The sequence below is a fragment of the Polyergus mexicanus genome, unplaced genomic scaffold (genome assembly GCF_030449975.1).
Source record: "Polyergus mexicanus isolate NDT 795.1 unplaced genomic scaffold, iyPolMexi1.0 SCAF_24, whole genome shotgun sequence".
NCBI lineage: Eukaryota > Metazoa > Arthropoda > Insecta > Hymenoptera > Formicidae > Polyergus > Polyergus mexicanus.
Genome location: NW_027223344.1, coordinates 4,542,896 through 4,562,453, shown reverse-complemented (window position 1 = coordinate 4,562,453; position 19,558 = coordinate 4,542,896). Strand labels below are relative to the sequence as shown.

General features: G+C 36.4%; 2 protein-coding genes across 6 annotated transcripts in view; one reads left to right on the top strand and one right to left on the bottom strand.

Moving 5' to 3' along the window:
* The window catches only part of Naus (cortactin binding protein N-terminal like nausicaa), a 43,386-nt gene that overhangs the window by 19,667 nt on the left and 4,161 nt on the right, over positions 1-19,558 (top strand). For 2 of the 4 annotated variants that reach the window (XR_011448390.1, XR_011448391.1), the window contains 2 exons: positions 4,565-4,680; positions 16,575-16,878. Coding sequence is in view for 2 of the 4 variants with exons in the window: in XM_070313347.1 (XP_070169448.1) it covers positions 4,565-4,680; positions 14,637-14,640 (120 nt within the window). In the remaining 2 variants the exon portion in view is untranslated. Of the gene's footprint in view, positions 1-4,564; positions 4,681-14,636; positions 14,656-15,318; positions 15,821-16,574; positions 16,879-19,558 lie in introns of those variants that run through there. The other 2 variants (XM_070313348.1, XM_070313347.1) reach the window with 2 other exon arrangements.
* Sns (sticks and stones) overlaps positions 581-19,558 on the bottom strand; it is a 230,377-nt gene continuing 211,399 nt past the window's right edge. Inside the window, exons 4-18 of one of the 2 annotated variants that reach the window (XM_070313346.1) lie at positions 17,723-17,911; positions 16,098-16,277; positions 15,372-15,662; positions 13,853-14,152; positions 12,347-12,483; positions 11,485-11,638; positions 10,885-11,187; positions 9,870-10,148; positions 9,324-9,614; positions 8,409-8,587; positions 7,559-7,979; positions 6,384-6,536; positions 5,592-5,719; positions 2,598-2,781; positions 581-2,414 (exon numbers count right to left, since the gene is read on the bottom strand). In XM_070313346.1, the coding sequence (XP_070169447.1) occupies positions 1,924-2,414; positions 2,598-2,781; positions 5,592-5,719; positions 6,384-6,536; positions 7,559-7,979; positions 8,409-8,587; positions 9,324-9,614; positions 9,870-10,148; positions 10,885-11,187; positions 11,485-11,638; positions 12,347-12,483; positions 13,853-14,152; positions 15,372-15,662; positions 16,098-16,277; positions 17,723-17,911 (3,680 nt within the window). In that variant the 3' untranslated portion in view covers positions 581-1,923. Of the gene's footprint in view, positions 2,415-2,597; positions 2,782-5,591; positions 5,720-6,178; positions 6,335-6,383; positions 6,537-7,558; positions 7,980-8,408; positions 8,588-9,323; positions 9,615-9,869; positions 10,149-10,884; positions 11,188-11,484; positions 11,639-12,346; positions 12,484-13,852; positions 14,153-15,371; positions 15,663-16,097; positions 16,278-17,722; positions 17,912-19,558 lie in introns of both variants that reach the window. The other variant, XM_070313345.1, reaches the window with a different exon arrangement.

Sequence of the window (19,558 nt, the reverse complement as noted above, 5' to 3'; positions counted from 1 at the left end):
TCGAGATCAAACCGCCGCACATTTAGCGCTAAACTCGACTATCTAGCATCGTGGATATTGTGTTCAAGGAGACATCGTTAACTCAAATAGGATCATAAACGACATAGATGGAGGGGGCAGGAAGGGAAAGAAAGTTTAACCTCGCCGCGCTATCGCATTCTTTACGGTTTTTCAAGCTGTCTCTTTTGTAATAACGATTGTCTCGTCTCCCTCAGCATCGAATCATCGGGATAAACCGACTTACTGACGCGAAAATAAACAATGGACGGTCATGACGGATATGCCCACTCTTGCGTAGCTGCGAGCTCTAAAGGGGCAGTATTGTGCGATCATTAATTAATAATGCTATCACTATTCTGAAAATCAATGTCAGTAATCGTGCGCGATGATCATAAGCATGAAAAACTCGTATCGATACCTTAGAACTGGAATAACCAATTCAGCCTATAAATTGGCAGATAAATTTGTATAATGTAAAAAGAAATATTACAAATTAATTCTAAAAATAGGGATTCGCAAGTTGAAAATTGAAAAAAAAAAAAAAAAAAAAAAAAAAAAACAACATTTTGCATATAAAATACTGTATAAAAATGTTGCTTAGCATTACAGTGATATATTTATGATAATATTTTTCTATAATGCTTGGTGCTATGTTAATACGATATTTGTTGATAATTCAATAACAAATTTAATGTAAACTTTTTCTTATTATAATATAAGATCAATCAAATATTTTGGACATGATATTTTCTTCCTTCCAACTTCAAGCTATGGAATGAGGTTGGTTATTCTAGTACCAAGGAAAACGGATATATATCCAATGATATTTATACTGATAATAATATTAGTGTTGATCATGAAGTGTCGATCTGTGATTGCAGATTTAGAAATCTACATTTCGGCGTCTGTCACATGTTCCGAGTGAAAATCGCTTTGCGGGTGAGAAGATATCTCAAAAAAGATATCTCACGGATTTCTCGATAGACGTTGATACCTGCATAGTGATATCTAAACATAATCGTTATGATAGATATAGTTACATACTGACATGAATTAACCAAAGAACGAAATTATTGCCACGAGTATTCATCTATCTCTCTGATTACACGTGTGTATTTACAGAAAATATACTTTCCTCGATAAAATCGGTATGTCGATTCGGAGTTTCGAACATACGCGTGTCGATTCGGAGTTTCGATCATATACTGATTACGCTGTGATCGCTATTTCAGCTAATACTAACTAACGCTAAGGCGAGCGGACAAAGACAATGAGTTAGAGTAATGATTTAGGAGAAATGGTAAAGTTGGGAGAAAAGGCAGGATAGCGGAAATAGTAAAACTATCCTTCAAGCTTTTTGGAGTACGCTCGCGTGTATTAACGCGATCGCCCTCTCTTTCTCTAGGATCGCCGTCGCTTATCGAGCATTCGTTTATACATATATCCCTAAAATTAGAATTTAATCGCACAGGAGAGTCCCGCGCGCGTGTCTCCACTCGTCTAGAAAGTAGCCGCGTGGAAGGGAAAGGCGTGTTTATAGCATTACCTGGTGCACACTCTCGTCTCAATGTTCTTTTCATTCTTTCCCTTTTTGTCTTTTTTTATTTACACACTTTCGTTCTCGTGCACCAAACAGAGTCTTCGGAGATTGTTTAGGTGCATAATGATGAGTGTCAGGACCTTCAAGCCGTGATGCCGTCGTTCGCGAACCGTCGGCCTGCTCGTCGTCGCTCAGGGAGATGATAGATGACGATTTTAACGATGCAAATGATTCGGACGAGGATCATTACGATAGTTGGCGTCAATTCAAAGACGCGTGCTCCTTTCCGTGACCGCGACCGGTCGACTGTCCTCGTCGTCGTCGTCCTGGGCGACGGCGCGGTACTTGCCGCGCACCGAGCTGGGCCCGAAGATCGGCGAGCCTCAGACAAGATGGCCATCGATATCGGAATAACTCGGTGTTGCCGCGAACGTTGACAGCGGGTGACTCTGGCAAGGCGGTGGCGGCGGGGCCGGATGTGAATGCGGATGAGAATGGGGTCCCCCGTTATTGGCGCTGACCCGGGCGAATGTGGTAGGCGGCGGCGGCACTGACGGCGGTATCGGCGATTTGGTGCCCGCGGTCATCACGGTAACGTCGGGCGGCGGTACGGGACGCGGCAGTGTCCTGGTGCGCGTCAGGGTGCCAGTGCCGGTGCCTATCAAGTGTCCGCCCATTATGTGACCCGTCGAGCCCATAGATGTGGGATAATAGGGTCCGCCGGACGGATCGCCGATGACGGGCGGCGCCGGACTCGGATTGCCGTCGTAGCTCATGTAGCTGCCCCGACCGCCGTTGTCCATCTCCACGCTGTAGAAGCTCACGTCGTTGGGCGGCGCCGGGCTCGGGTTACCGATATAACTCGACTTCGACACTGTAATATTACATAGTAATATCGATGTTAATATGAATGTTATAGAAAGTAAGGTTGCAAACATTCAAAAATAGACATTAGACATAGAAATAGAAATTGGACAAGAGACATTAATGTCGTAGTTAAAAGAATAATGACGGAAAATTGACAGATAAAAATATATATAATAATGTGAAAATATACCCGAGAGAGTCCCGCTAGCGGTGGTTCGCTGCGGCGGCGAGTCCATATTCATGGACGTCTGCATGTGATTGCTGCGACGACCGAGGGTGCCCTGATGAACCTGCATCTCTAAACCGCCTTTCCCGAAATCCTGTATAGTTTGATCTATTAAATACGTACTAGCTGCGGTCTTGCGTCCTTCGTCCTGTTATATGACAAAATTGATATAATCTCTTATATTATATAATACGATCAAATATTATATAATACGACAAATATTATTTCTAATATATACAAGGTGTTTAGAGAAGTACTTTTTACATTACATATTATTTTTCTATAATAAATCAAAAATTTTGATATCAATCAAATTTAATTATAATCATAAATGTTATCTCACATGTACGTAAAAGTTTTACAAAAGTATTCTTAGCTTATACTTAAGATCTTATTCTCGACGAAAGTATGGATAGCGGAGGATCAATGACTTATATAATACCCAACTATTAATCAATCGGTGTAAGAAAAAATACATTCGATCGCATTCGAGCTTTGAGTAATTAATGAATAAATAATAAAATAAATATTACGAGAGATATATGTGTCGTCCTCGTGTCGAGCGAGGCAAAAAAGGCGCGAGAAATAAACACGAACAAAAGTGTTGACGTAGATTGTTCAACTGTAAACGAACTGAAACGAATCGTGTCGCAAGTTAAAATAGCGAGTCGCGCGCGCGATTCAAAACCAAAACGGTAATTAAATGTAATAATTCATGTATATTTCTTCTGTATTTTTTAAACTAGTCTCGCGCCTTTTTATCCCGCAAATCTTTATATTATTATACGTTTTACCATGATAATAATATTAAGCATAAATCTACAATATAATTAATATATGATAAGAATGTTATTGCAAAGTTCAATCTAGCAGTGATATCGGTACGCTTTTTTTTTTTTTTTTTTTTGTCCAAATCGCGCAATTCGCTATTTTAATTTACGACCCATTTTCGATCTACAGTTGTGCAATCTATGTTGACGGGTGGAATTTTATTCGTGCTTACTTCTCGCGCCACTTTTTTCCCGCTCGACGAGAAGCGCGTATTCTCTCTCTCGTGAACGCGATGAATAATACTTTAGTTATTCATTAATCATTGAGAGTTTATACGATCGAATTTTGAAGACCCTTGATTTTCCGTATTATCGGATATGCTAAGAGTTCTTAACCGTAAGTAATAATTAGCTCCATCAAACTGTTTAATAGTAATTCAAGGTACGCGTATTACGCCAAGCTTGCAAATCAGTGAAGTTGGCGCGAGTGGAAAAAACTTTCATACATCTGTATTCATATGTTTGTATGTAATTTTATTTTAAACGCACGTAACGAACTGACGAAAATGCGGCTGGACAAAGTGATGATTAAGTAAGTAAAGGTTCCGCGTTATTTTTTTTTTTTCATTATCGCGCGCGCGAGTGCGGTAAACATCGGCAATGTCGGTACAAAGCATTAGACGATCGTCGTATCGCGTTAATTAGCGTTTCCGATCGATTTTTATCCACTCGAGTGAATACTCGAAGGGGAGCAACGATGGCGGCTGGTGAGTAAATTTATTCAATCTCGTCAATTGGCTTAGCATATAGTATATTATTTCGAAAGAGTTTACCGTAAATCTTACGAAAAAAAAAAAAATAAAAAAAAAAAATTATGTATTCTCTAGTTAAATAAATATATCCTTGTTCAATGTGTAAAGACACAATAATAAAACGTAAATTTTCGAATATTAAATTTTTAAATATATTTTTAACCAGATAAATAATAAAAAAATGAGAAACAGGTCAATTAAATAATTTATACAATAATTTGTCAGTTTGTAAATCGTGCCGATTAAAATACAATTATTTGATTTTGAAAAATTATATTATTATAATACACGATTAATAAATTTTTGAAAATAATTTTAATTTTTTTTTTTTTTTTTTTTTGGTTTGCAGATCAATACACGCAGTGCTGGAATTCTGTTTCGTTATCATTTACAATTTACATCATTGTTCTACGTCAGCTACATCATTGTTCTAGATCAACTACAACATCACTACCGCATCATTTGGTGAGTTATATCAAATCTTTACTATCTCAGATAATTGATAATGAAGAAACGAATAAATAAAAGGATTACTTCTTTTAACGCCAGAGTTTGGTTATGTCATATTTTATTATTCCACTATTCTTACTTTCATTGTATACGAGATCTAATATTATTGCAAGAAAGAAAACTAATATTTTAAAGAGTAAGAAAGCTACTTTACGAAGCATATTGTGTAGAGAGTTTTTGGCATCGCAAAATGTCATTGAATTAAAATTTGCAAGGGTCAAATTCAAACAACTTTCATGACAGCGTTATTATAACGTTCGAGTTTAAGAGATATCTGTTAGATTTACCTGAGGAGATTATACTTAGCTGAATTAACTGTTTGCGCTAGGATAACATGAGATCATAATGATATAAATATATGCCAGAAAGAATCAAGGTTATATATGCAAAAGAAATTATATTACTAGTGCAATAAAAAATAAATTTACTTTAAATTATTGAAAGTAACCTCGTAACTTGAAATTTTCAACACAGATTTCACTAAATATACACAAACTCTCGCGTAGTTTTCAAATATTCAAATTAAAATGAAATAATATCAAACTAATAATAATATGGCATATATTATTCCGAGAGGAAAAACATGTTGGAAAAATAAATAAAAATTAAAATTAGAAGAGAAATAATGTCGCTAATACAAGTAAAACGCAGTTGCACGATATATTATCAGTTATTACAACCCCTCTTGCATCAAGAGATAAATTAAATTGTGAGAGAAGAAATATTGCGGAAATCAAATAAAAGATAGAAAAAAAAGAAAGAAAGCAAAATTAGTAGAGGAATGGAAGAGAAAAAGTGTTGCTAGAACTCAAACCTACCCTCCGGAATTATTTGTTACTAAGAACATACTGACTGATGGCACTGACCACGTAATCATTAGCGTCGAAATTGACGTCGCTTTTCTCATCCGACATGGAACTTAATTCGCCGGTCATGGTGTCGCCGTTGACGGTGGACGGTGCGTACATGTCTGCGGTCTGCGATTTATTAATACCTATGCAAATATAACGCGCGGTGAATATGCGAATGGCAAATTAAAGCGCGAATAAAAAGATTACGATCACACAATTAATCTCATTATTGAATTTACTAGTTTTACATTGTTGAAAAACAATCTTCTTAACATTATGTAATCAATATCTATAAGAGGTTTAATAATAAATTTAATATTTATATGATTAAATTTATAATAATAGCATCTTTTGTAAATTCATATTCCACAATCAATCTATGATTGATTAGCTTTATTTAAATATCGATGTAATTTTATATATTTTCAAATAGTTTGGCCAGAAATTTTTAAGTTTCGAAATTTATTAGAAGAAGATTTTACTATACGCTCAAGTTTCTGATGTGATCGTAATCAAATACTGGATTGAGGTTTGTAATGTGTTCGTGCAATCCTCTAAGTTAGAGAGAATATGCGCTAAATATCATAAGTCGTTAAACTTACGAGCTTTATTTCGCTTTCGTACTATGTACCACAACATGATGAAGACATTAACGATAAAAATGATGACGGAAGTTGCTGCTAACGTATAGATATAATTTATTGGAAAGTCGCCTTTTTCCAAAAGAACGTCCGGCAGGTTTTCCTCTTTATTCGGTCCTAGGAAAATAAAAGAAAAAAAAGAACATATGATAAATATTATATTTACCCGTACGCTGGGCCTTCTTTTTCGATTTTACTGTAGCAAAGACTATGGTCGCAGCAATGAGTAGGCAAGCAGAGGCGGAAACAGTGATGATAATGACGATGATGTAGGAGGAACTATTCTCGCTTGACGTCAACTCGGTTGGTGGTGCCTCGCCTGTAACCCAAGCCAATGCCCCATCACCGGCTTATGTTATTCGTGCAATGAATGAATCTACATTGTTAGCCAACTTCGAAATTTTCCAAGTTGTATAATGCCATAATACTGGTAATATGGCGGTAATACAAAACTAGCAATTAAGCAGTAGCAATTAACAACTTGATTATTTGTCATTATTTGTCTGTTATCTTTTTCCCTCGAAAAGGGCAAATATCAGTAATTCCACTGCTTCATTTTCTTCCGTATTCATTAAACTAGACTTAACAGCGTCAATTGCATGAATAATTTGTGGTAATTTATGGTTTTTAACTTTCCAATTTTTTTGCCGAGCTTGTAATTCGTATAACATAGTGAGAGGCATTTAAAAAAATACTATTAGAAAAATTTCAAAGCTAAAGTGACATCGAATTGTTATGATCGTCTACTAGGATGTACGAATCATGCTGAAAATTATTATATTACGTATGATAATTATGAAATGGTAATTTTCGTAAAATGCCACATTACATAATATCTAATGTATTTTATGGTAACTAACCCCATGATATGGATGCCATGCGAACATTCATGAGACACACTAAACGATCAACCTAATTACCGAATATAATTAATTATGTGGATGCGTGACAATCAAGTTTAATTATGTTCCAATGATTTGCATAATGATTTAGCAAGCTGTTATTTTCCGCCAGCGCGATTAACAATGTACCATCTAACGCAAATACTTGGCCTGTGAGGGAAAGTTGCTAATAATTATCATTTAACAGCGAGTCAAAGCGATTTCTATAATTTTACCGTACTATTGACTATATCTTGTCATATTTATATAAACAAATCTTGTAGTTTACCACGACGAAATTGTACCAAAAATTCCAGCACTATTTAGTCCAACGACTTTGCTATACTTATACAATATACTATATATAATACAATATAGTTAAGCTTTTCTACGCAAGAGCCTTTTCTTTTTGAATAAGAAAGCGATAAAGAGAAAACTACGGTATTTGTCTACTACTTACGAAGTGTCTGGACTTTAAGTAGATCCGGCAAGAAGCCGCTGTCTCCCTTCTCGTTGATTGCCTTCACGCTAAATACATAAGAAGTCCCGAGCGACAAGCCGGATATAGTGGCTTTATATTCACCAGGCGAGACGTCCAGATAATGATAACGATCCTCATAATCCAACGCCTGTCGCCATCGTATCTGGTGAGACGTCGGCAAGCCGCCGTCAAAACCGCGCTTCCAAATCAATGTGACCGCATCGTGCGTGACGTTATAAATCTCTAAGTCGCTCGGCTTGTCCGGCGGTGACGTGACGTCTAAGTGTATTTCATCTATGGACTGTCCCATTTTATTCTGAGCACGACACTCATATTTTCCATAATCCTGTGACCTCACATGATAAATAGTCAACGTTGTTTCCGAATAGAGCTCGGTTAACTGCGAGAAATATAAAAAGGGATAAGAGATACACACAGATTACATTTGATTAGAAACAAATATAATTAAATATTATAGAAGGATGAAATATTATTGAAAAAAGGATCTAAATTCTCTAAATTATTTATAGTCGTTATATAAAAGATTAGAAGTATAATTTTCGAGTATGTAGGTTTTCTATTTGTGATTCTCTACAGTACATACAACCTTACAATTTCTGAATTTTCAACGGTAAATATCCTCTTAACTACGTTCAACGTGAAAATTCTATCAAAGTGAGATTCGCACGGAGTTAAACGAAGAATAAGATTTACAGTACGCAGTAATTTACAAAACTAGTACTTCGGTCAAACAACGCTCTTTAAAGAAGATATACTGGTAAAGGAAGTTGTTATTTAAGAGATAAGTACGTCTTATAAAGTGACTTACATCGCTGTGAGTGATACTGTATTTATTCTCAGTTGCGTTCGGCAATAAAGTTTTCCCATTGAAGATCCAAGTGAAACGCGGCAATGGAGATCCTCGCGCTTTACAGAACAATTGGACGTTTATTCCTTTGTTCGCTGCTGCCTTTCGCGTCAGCGGGGTGTTTGTCATTTCCGGTTTAACTGCTCGTAAAAAGTACCAGTAAATTTCTTTATTACACTCTGCTTTTCGATACGTGAAACGTATCCGAGATATATTTCGCCATGTTTCATGTATCTTACGCGATTTCTATGTTCCAAAAAAAATTTCTTTTATTATAAGAGTTTATAAGAATGATAAAAACACGGTGAAATTCTTGCGGCAATTATTGCATCAATAACTTCTATGTTACTAATCAATCAATTATTGATCGAGCATAATTATTGCAATTATTAACGTATTGTATATACGTATAACTATTGTATATAATATTATTATGACACAATAACATTTAATTATTAATATCAATAATATTAATTGGAATTACTTTTCGATGACTTAATAATTGTTTAATCTGCAAGTACCAAGAGTAAATGAATATATTAATAATTAATATTATTAATTCATCCAATAACTTGTGATTCTCGATTCGGTTTTTTATTTCAAGCTCATTCACGCGTTAAATATAGCTCGCTCCTATTTCTTTTTTTCTGAAAATATGATTAATTTTTCTAGCAATTAAGCTGTGCGATCACCATTGTTAGAGATGACATTAAATCCAAACGATACGTGGTAAAATTAAATTACCATGCGTTATACGATCATTAAATTCTGATGATTTCGATCAATTTTTATCGCTCGTTTAATTGTACCTCTTTATTTAAAACTCGATAATATTATTAAATAATCGAAATATATAAAAAATCTTTTTCTACGTACAATTCGTAATAAATAGAATAGGATCCGATGTTGCGTTGCCGATGATGTTGTTGACTTTGCATCGATACTCGCCGACGTCTTCCTGGCTAGGGTATTCTATGTGAAGATACGACGTCCGATTAACAAAGGACGTCGAGTAACGTCCCGGCAATTCGGGATTCGATCCTACTTTTTGCCACGTGACGTATTCGTCGCCGATCGGGCTACCATCGACTTCGCAAAATAGTTTCGCCTCGACACCCGGTGGGTAAACTATCCCCGATGACGAGGTGCGTTTGATTTTCGCCGGGTCTGCGGGATCACAAAAGCGAAATGTGTGATTTTGCGTATTAGCGAGAGCAAATTTGCGTATTAAAATAGAAAAATTATCGAGTATCTAAAAGAATCATGATGGAAGATATAAAAGAGATTAGAAATATTAAATTGAAATTATAACAAATTGGGCAAAAAGAGAAAATCAAAGCGAACAATTTTTTTCTAATGCGTTAATCCGAAATTTAATTGTACATTTTCATCGCATAAAAGAAAATTATCTTTTACACTTACACTGCACGGTAAGATTTAGTTGATAAAAGGTAGTTCCTTCCTTATTCAACGCTTCGCATATATACGTGCCGGCATCGTGACGATCCAATCTCGTGATATTTAACGTGGAACCGTGGGCGGCTATTCTCTTACCGCTACTGCTACCCAGTGGCAGACCATCCCTTGTCCACGTGTACTCTGTCGTGTTGGGATTGCCTCTTGCCGATACGGAAATGACGAAAGGCTCTCCTTCCAGACCGGTTAGTTCATAAGGATCTAACGGCGAGAATATCGGCTTGTCTAAAAAGAATACAAGTATATGTTAAAAATAGTATCGCTTCAAATCGCGAGATGTATTGTATGTTTTAATATCATCTTCAAAAGCATACATTATCACGGGAATATAAATAATTTTTTCGCTATTTGATAAAATTAATTTAAACTGATATCATTCTTTATTATCGCTCAAATAATTGCGACTCTTTTTCTATATTACAATTATCTAGAGTATGTAAAACGCGCCACAAAGTTATGAGTTTAAAAAATGCAAAACAGATAATTTCATATTTTTTAAATATATATCCTCCTATATTTAATATTTAATATAAATTAATGTAAAAAGTATGTTGGCACGTTATATGTATCGTACATTTGTATTTTATCTTTTACATATGGAGAAACGAATACGGTAATTAATTCTTTGTTCGTCAATAATTTCATATTTATGCATTACTTTTTCAATTTATTCGCCTTCTAATTTATAGTTATATTATATCGTACGCGCGCGGGAGTATATGTTATATCGCAATAGCGAGATATTTTTGTAGCGAAAAATGCCAGAAATTTACACCAACATGATCCGCAGAGAGATATCAGGAGGTATGATACTATCATACATTCGCGCTCCGGTGCGGAGATTTCCGAGTTGATAGAATGCTGTCATCGAGCGTACGTGCCAGTTGATCTCTTTATATAGGATATATATAGATTATATATACATCGTTTAAGAGCAATCTATACTTGAATCTACGCTTACATAACACGTCCAGAGTTGTCGCGTCGTGGATAGATCTCCCCAATTCGGTGTTCTTCGCCTCGCATGTGTACACTTCGCCGTTCATGTCCTCGGTTAAGTCCAGCGCGAGCTCGACAGACGACAGGTAGCCGCCGTGTAATCCGGGCTTGGTGCTGTTCCTGGTGCCGGTCACCGGTATCCCGTTCTTCCACCACGACATTTCGGCAGCGGGATTGCTGCTGCTCGACTCACAGATTATACGTCCCTCCTGGCCGGCATGAAAGTCCTGGGGCTCACGGTTAATCTTTACCCTCTCGGGCGGGACTAGACATGGGAAAAAGTGGACGGCAGTCCGCCGTTAAAAATATCGCTCTAGCTCTGCGACGAGATTCTTGCGAGATTCGTGGTGGTGAAAAGAAAATAATAACATCGTTCTTCAATCATCTTTAATCGCGCTATCTTTTCTTATCGGGGGGAGAAAACAAAAACTTAACATCGCTCCCTCTATCTAAACGAATTAATTTTAAAAAATATACGGAGAGAGAGAGAGAGAGAGAGAGAGAGAGAGAGAGAGAGTAAAATTTTGATAATAAATATGAATAAAAGTGAGTTATGTCTTACAATGGACTTTTAGCACGAGAACTTTCAGCAGGGGGATCTCGGTGGCGGAATTCGTCGCCTCGCATCGTACATGAGCGTTGTTGTCGGATGCGTTGACGAGTATCGCCAACTCGCTGGAAACGGCGTGATTTCGTTGTCTTATCGTACCAGGTACCTGTTATGTAATAAGATATTAATACAGTCATGTTACGCAGTGGCGTAGATCTTAAAATATTCAGAGGCGTAAATTGATGTTTTGAGCCCCATTGTCTTCAGAGAGTCTTCGCATATAAAATTTAAGAAGATTCACAGAGTTAAAGAACGAAGTCAAAAAATTCATAATTCATAAAAAATTTTTAAAAATATTAAGTCGCAACCAAAATGGATAATTCTTATGAATTGTGAATTACTTCATTTTCACCCCCTCTGGAATCCTTTATATAAAATTTTTTACTCGAAAAAGTTGCAAGGGGAGTCAACGTCGTTACTGTTTAATAATTGTTAAATTATAAAAAGTGAAATAGGCGAGTTTTATACTTTGGGATTATCTGTACGAAATGCTACTAAAAATTTCAAGCCAAAGAAGCAAACTTCTTCGACAAGTTTAATTTTTAGATGTATAAGATAGTTTTTTTTTTTCGATAATGTTAAAATATTGTCAATTCCAAAAAAAAACTTGAGAAATTCATTCTGTGGGTTAAAATAATTAATCATGTAAGAATATTAATAATTACCGCACATTATTTTATTTCTTCGGTAATTGATTAAATTTATGGATTGAGAGGAGAGGGTGTACTCTACATTTTTGCATCTTATGCCTTTTGAGTCTGTGTATAATCTGCAAACTACCTACGACGAACCTACGTCGCTCGATTTCACGTACCTTGCGATCGTTCTTGTACCATGTTAACGTGGCCAATGGATTACCCGACGTGGCGGTGCACATGAGCTTCAGCACCGTCCCGGCGATTATCGTCGTACTCTCATCGTATCCGGTGACAGTTAATTTTGCAGGAGGATCTACAAAATTCGATAAATTCGATAAGTTCGATAAGTCAGAACCGTTCAAATATTTTGTGTATGTACGCCGTATTTTATATGTATACACATATATTTTCCATCACATCCCCGCGTAGCTTAATAAAATGTATACCCCTATTAAAAAGAGAAATGCATAGGCGAATAGGAAAAAGATCTATGTAATAAATTTGTTTCAAATCATACGGGTGTATAAAAAAAATCCGAAACTATTCAACATTCAATGAAGAATTTACAGCAATTTATAACGATTATTTATCGAATCCAGTTTTACATCGCTAAACACGAGTAGCATTCGTTATTAATCACGTATTGCCGGACTAATTGTTTAGTATATTCAGATAGCGAGCAATTTTAATGCATGTAATTACAAGCTGAAAACGCAGTTGATTATACAAGGATTATTTATTTATGGCGGAAATTAATGTCAGTCGATTACGGTTGTATTATTGCGAGAGTATCATGTGCGTAACATGATGCAATGTCGAATATGGTAAATGAATTCTAATCATTGGATTCACAAATGAGAGAATGAGAGAGAGAGAGAGAGAGAGAGTGCGCGGTCAATTAATTTGTCATCGCGTGTCACAAAGATGTCAACATTATCGTTACACAATTTCTTCAAACGTGTTAGAAAAGTTTAAGGACTTACAATGATATTTACATCGTTATGTTGATGTTGGGGTTACAATGATATTTACACCGTATACTTGAAAATATCTGCACGTTGTAATATTCATTTCGGGAAGCGCGCGCTCATTATTTCTATTTTGAACGATGTATCTTAAATGATTTTTCTCTGATATATTTTCGTATCAAAGCCGTATATCTATGATCGAATCGAAGATAATGAAAATAAAGATTTTTATAATAGCAATATTATTTTATATTCATACTTTAATTAAATCGCATGTTTTCACATTTATAAGCAAAAATATAAAATAGTGAAACTTTTTTTTTTTTCTTTTTTAAGGGATCTATGGGACGCGTTAATTACTTTTATAAATGAAACTCCAGAGATATAAATAGCAAGTAAATAGCAGAAATATAAATTTTTGCTTTTCAATCTCTGTTAGTTTTATTTCTATTTTGTTTCAATAGAAATTTTCAATGCTACGTGTTGGTTGGAAAAATTTAATATCGTCAATCAGCAATTGTGAAAAGTCTTCCCGGTAAAATATCTCGCAACAGTTTCGGGACACTCGGTACATTTCTTCGACGCGAAACGGAAATTAACTGCAACTGCAATGTACCCGTCTCTGTACGTTGCACTAGCGAGCGACCGATGAAATTGCGTGCGATAAAGGCAAGAGGCGTACACACATATATGCGTATGTGTATGGGGACTCACATATTACATTGATGGTATGCGTGCCAACTACGTTCTCTGTGAGTTTGACGTTGGAAGCGTGGCAGATGACGACGATGCTGCGGCTCTTGTGATTAATGCTGAACGTCACGTTCGAGCTGGTGATCCAGCCACCGTTCGGCGCCGGCTCCGTCTTCGAGGCGTTACTCTCGGAATTACGCCCGTCCACCGTCCACTTTATATCCGCGGGCGGATTCGAGTTCTCCGTCGTGCAAGTAATGAGTACTTGGTCGCCTGCCTTCGCTTCCGTCAGTCCGGTGATGGTGACCCCGGCGGGCGCGACTGCGGATCGTGAAAGACGTGAAAGAAAATCTCCACTCACCCGAAACGATGGTTTACATAGTGGAAATAACAAATTGATAGGTATCAGTTGGTCGATCTGGAAGACGAACTAACGGTTAGATTCGGACGAAAAAAATGTGCACGTGTACTGGCATAGTGATCAAAGAGATACTAGAAGGAAAGAGCGTCACATGAATTGTAAAATTTTTGCATTTAAGTATCTTGAGATTTTGCCAAGTAAATATCCCAAGCTGAAAATCATTGAACATCTTTTCGAAAACTAATATCTCTCATTGTTATAAATTTTTAACGCCTTTTGACAGCAAAGAATTTAGTAATAGGCTTTCTCTCCTTTTCTTTTATCGATAATGTCGACAAGCGTAACCTTTTATCCCAAGCCAGTATGCTAAGTCAGCCACTGGTATTTTCTAGTTTTATCCCATATATCACGCACGAGCATAAAGTTGGTAAAATTTCAATTTAGGTAACGCGAACGTGGTCTCGACAAAAATAAAGAAGCAGAATTATTTACGCGGCTGTTCCGTCAAGGCGAGAGATCGTCCATACGTCACGTTCACCCTTAGTTGTGTGCAATACTATGCCTTATGGTAAAGTAACGCTATACAAGTGCCACATAGACACCAGACGCGACATTAATATTCCAACATCTTAAATACATTTAAAGTATCACTCGCGAGAAATGTGCGTTGCCCGCAAATTCAGTTTAAAAAATGAAAATCCTCAAAATGTAGAATGAAATTTCTATATCTTTTCTTCTCTTCACTTTTATCTACTTTTTTTTTATTATATTCACTGGTCCTTTGAAAGCGTTATCATTCAAGATAAGTTTGAAAATATCTCAACGGTAGATCAAATTGTGAAATATATCAATCCATATTAATAGATATATGTAAAAAAAAAAAAAAAAAAATTGAAATGTTCAAAACCAACAAAATTTATATATTTTTCACTTTTATTTAATTTTCTAATTATATTTATCACTAATTCTTAAAAGCATTGTCATTCAATATAAGTTTCAAAAATATTACGCGGTAGATGAGATTGAAGTATATTAATCCGAATTAATATATATATATATAAGAAATAAAAAATAATATAGATAACAAAGGATAGAGAAATGTATAGAGGGGAATTTTCTTTTTCAGAATGCAACGTCAATTACCGGCCGAAATAATCGATAATCGCAATTGTCACTTACAAAGTACGGTGAGGTCGACCTGCACCTTCATAGGCTGCACGCTCATGATATTGGAGACCTCGCACCTGTAGCGCGCCTTGTCATCTTCCGCCCGAGCTACGAAGGACAGTACATTCTCACTAACACCGGTCACTCTACGATGGGCCGCCGTCATCTTCTCGTCGTTCCTGTACCAAACGATCTCCGCCTGCGGATTTCCACCGCGCGATCGACACGCGAGCTCCACGTTTTGGCCGCGTTGTACGGTTTCGCCCTCGGTGTAGCCTTCTATGTACGGTGGACCGGGTGGATCTGCGAAGGATCGGACAAGATGCGTCGTTATACAATGTTATGTAGATTCGAATTAAGTAGATTGTATTATTTATAATTTGAGCACACTATATATTACTTTATTCTCTCTCGTAAGTACATTTGTTTTCCGTTAAAAATACGACAGCCCGGTATCTAATTTTATTTAAACGCTCACTATGCTTTTTTATGATTCGATACCTGTAGCGGGATTCTCTAACGTCTTTTGCTAACGACAATTATCGTTGTCGTTAGCGAGCGATAGCCTATGAGAGTTGCGCTTCTCACTAGGATTGTCCTTACCATTCAGGCTGTCATTAATTAACGATACCGAAAATTGTCGATAACAAGTTATCGAATCCCGCTACTGGCGTATCGATTGCGATGTATAAACGGTCGCTCCAACGTACGACGCACTTATGGCTCGGTCATACTTACAGAAAACGGAGAGCGTAATGGTCGCCCGCATGGGCCTGTCTATGGGTATAGCTGGATGGCTGGCCTCGCAGGTATAATCCATCCCATTATCGTCCGCCGTAGGCATGATGGTAATGGAACCGTGAGTGTCGTATTTGAGCAATTCCCTGGACGTCTCTCCGGGCTTGGTCGTCTCCTTGTCTGTAACATGATTCGCGCAAATCGCGTAATAAATACTACCCGCCATCCACTTTTACTTTACAGCTACCAGAATTATTTTCTCTTTGATTATTGTTTGCTTTTCATATCGATCGTTCATCTCGGACAAAGTAAGGAATCGTAATCGATTCCTCGTTGCCAGCGACTCTTTTCCTTTTATCTGCAAAATCAATCGCTTTGTCGATTATTATTATTATCATTCCTTGATTATATTCATTTTCTCATATATTATCAGATAAGAATGCAAAAAATATTACAGATTATTAATTTATTTTCTAGTTTCGTCGAGTCGTCTCCGGCCGAATGTAAAAACGCAAGCGGTGGGGGCGCGAGACACGAACGTCAATTTCGGTAGTTGGAACGCGGCCAGAATTGTGTGTCACGGGATCGATCGAAGATGCTCTTGGCAACTGGAAGCAGCGTTAGAAAGGGAGAGGCGTCTCGACACCCATCCCTTCAATCTTTTTGCTCGCTATACTTTTACGAGCGCGACGCGGTAAGCGCTTTGGGGGAAGGGGGGGAAAAAAAAAAACCGGGCTCTGTCGAAATTCAAGATTATTCGTCTTCTCAGCATCGTGTTGAGGTAAGCGACTGCACTATATTCGCAGTATTTATATTATTACATCCCTTTGTATTTTTAGAGTTATGGAAGATCTATACAATTTATAATCTAATTTATTCGTTTTATGTAAAATATAACGCAGAGATAAAGGATTTTTTTTTTTCATTTAATTTATCTTCTACAAAGATAAGTAAGAAATTTTTTTTATAAAAAAAAAAAAAAACTACATTATATATAGATATGAATACATCCAGGGATAAATTCGGCGTTTAGTGTCTACTTGAGCATATTCCATTCTTTATAATATATAATCTATATGTCCCCCCCCCCTCCCCGCCCCTAGATGAATATGTCACTCGAATGTGAATTGGAATTGCAGCCTATTAATCCGCTAACATTAAAATATAACGTTGAATCTTCTATTGATAACTGCTATCGCTCGTCTTACATTATTAAATATTGATTATTAGTAAAGAATTTAATCTACTTGTTTAATATTTATATTTTTGCGATATAACATATTTATAATAATCTCCATACAGAATTGTCGGCAAATAACACAAGAAGGAACCCAATTAACACATGTTACATATTACAAATACGTGACAAGATAAAAAAGGATATTGAAAAAAAATTCTTCACCGACTAAAACTTGTTTTTACGCCATTGTGAGCGTTATTTATTCCGATGGAAATTTAATTAGGCGATACCGCGTTATTAGAGCAGAATCTGTGCTTATCTATACACGCGTATAGCGCGACGGGCTTATTTGATCCTTGTCGCGTAATAACCGTGATATATTCATTCGCGCGCGGTATTATCGTAATTGAATATCAATGCGCAATGTAACAAGATAGCTACTTACCACCCTGGATGGAGATTGCGGAGATACTGGTGTCGCCGCCCTTGATCTGCACATTTCCGCGATACCAGATGATCGAGGCGGCCGGCTTAGCCGATCGGACGATGCAGTCTAATCGCCGCGACTCTCCCACCTTCACCTCGATTATCCGTTTGTTCGGATGACTGCTGATCTCTACTTTTCGCGGTGGCGCTGAAAAGAGAAAATACCCGTTATAAAATGTTATATCGTCAAATTTTCGGAATATTATATTTATATATACGCGGCATCGAATATATGGACCGTTTATTTTGAAAGTGGTGCAAGTCCATTTTCTTTTGTTTCGAGAAAATTAAATGTTAGCAGATCTGACAATTAAAAAATATAGGTTAATTATGTGAAGTCTGGGAATGTTTGTACTAATTTATCAATATGTTATTTGATTATATAAATTTCTTTTAGGCGAATTTAACTAAAATAATATATATTTCCAGGCTGCAAATGGACTTACGCCACTTTCATAATTAGTCAATTGTAAATATCGTTTAATTTCAATTTTGAAATAACAAATATCACTTAAAATATATTTCATATTAATCCAATTTTGTTTATAAATAATAACAAGAAATAAAATAGAATTAGTATTTTTTATTTTGAACGTTAATTATATTTATATATTGTTAAACTTAACGCAAGATATTGGTATTATTAATTATTTATGCTCTTCGTGTGGCAGTGTTTTGAAATATTCACGATGCACAGGAGGTATATAAGGTAATAGCTGCTGCATATCCTTATATTTTTCGTATGTAATAGGCCTGGCATCGTGATGGAAATTGGACTTACACCACTTTCATAATCAATGGTTACGCGATTTCTTTTACCGGCCAATTTTAAATTCAACAAAGCATCGGCATTTTTTAAGATATTAAATACTAACTAGTTATAAACAAAAAGTTTACACTAAATTAAGCATAAATTACGTCATATCTCATTTTTTTAAAAAAAGGACTTACATCACTTTCAAAATAAACGGTCCATATATTCTATTATTTTGAAATATTTAATACAGCAGACTGAAATTTTGCGCGACGATCTTGCGACGACCCTCGGCGGGGTCGTCAACGCACGGTAATCATGTTATCATTAATTTTGCACGGTTGTATCCGGTTAAGCGTGACACGGGTGGTGGTTTAAAAACAAAACTGTAAGCGCCGCTAAATCGTCCTTTCGAATAAATCGCGCATATACATAGATTTTCGGACATTTTGGGTGATAAACGACGCAATCTGCTGATTTCGAACGATCCGCGTTCGCTCTTGTTTTATAGCGCCCGCTTTTCGCGTACCAATCTCTCTCTCTCTCTCTCTCTCTCTCTCTTTTTTCTCATCCATGAGTTAATTTAATGTCAGAATAGCGTGCGCGATTTATTGCCGGATTCTATTAAGCGCATATAGAAAATCGTGCTCGTCGGCGCAATAATTATATACGTGGCGTGGCACTATATGCGTAATCGCATTTAACTTGATCGAATTGCTTCCACTTAGGCGAAATAACTCGCATGGAGAGAATGTGACCATCTAGAAAGTGTACGCAGATTCTGCGGGATAAGGATATAATAGACGATAATGATATCATAAAAAAAGATAGACATCCTATCCTTGGATAATTAAATTTTTTATTTTACATTGCAATTATATAAAAGATTGTCTCCTTTATTATAATTTAGTTTAAGGAAACGTTTAATAATATCCTGGGACGAATATCACGTATAATTCTCTTTTTGTAAAGAGATTCGAAAAGTGGATAATGAAAGTATTGTGCAAATTTGTTTGAATTGTGATCGCGTACAATTTTTCG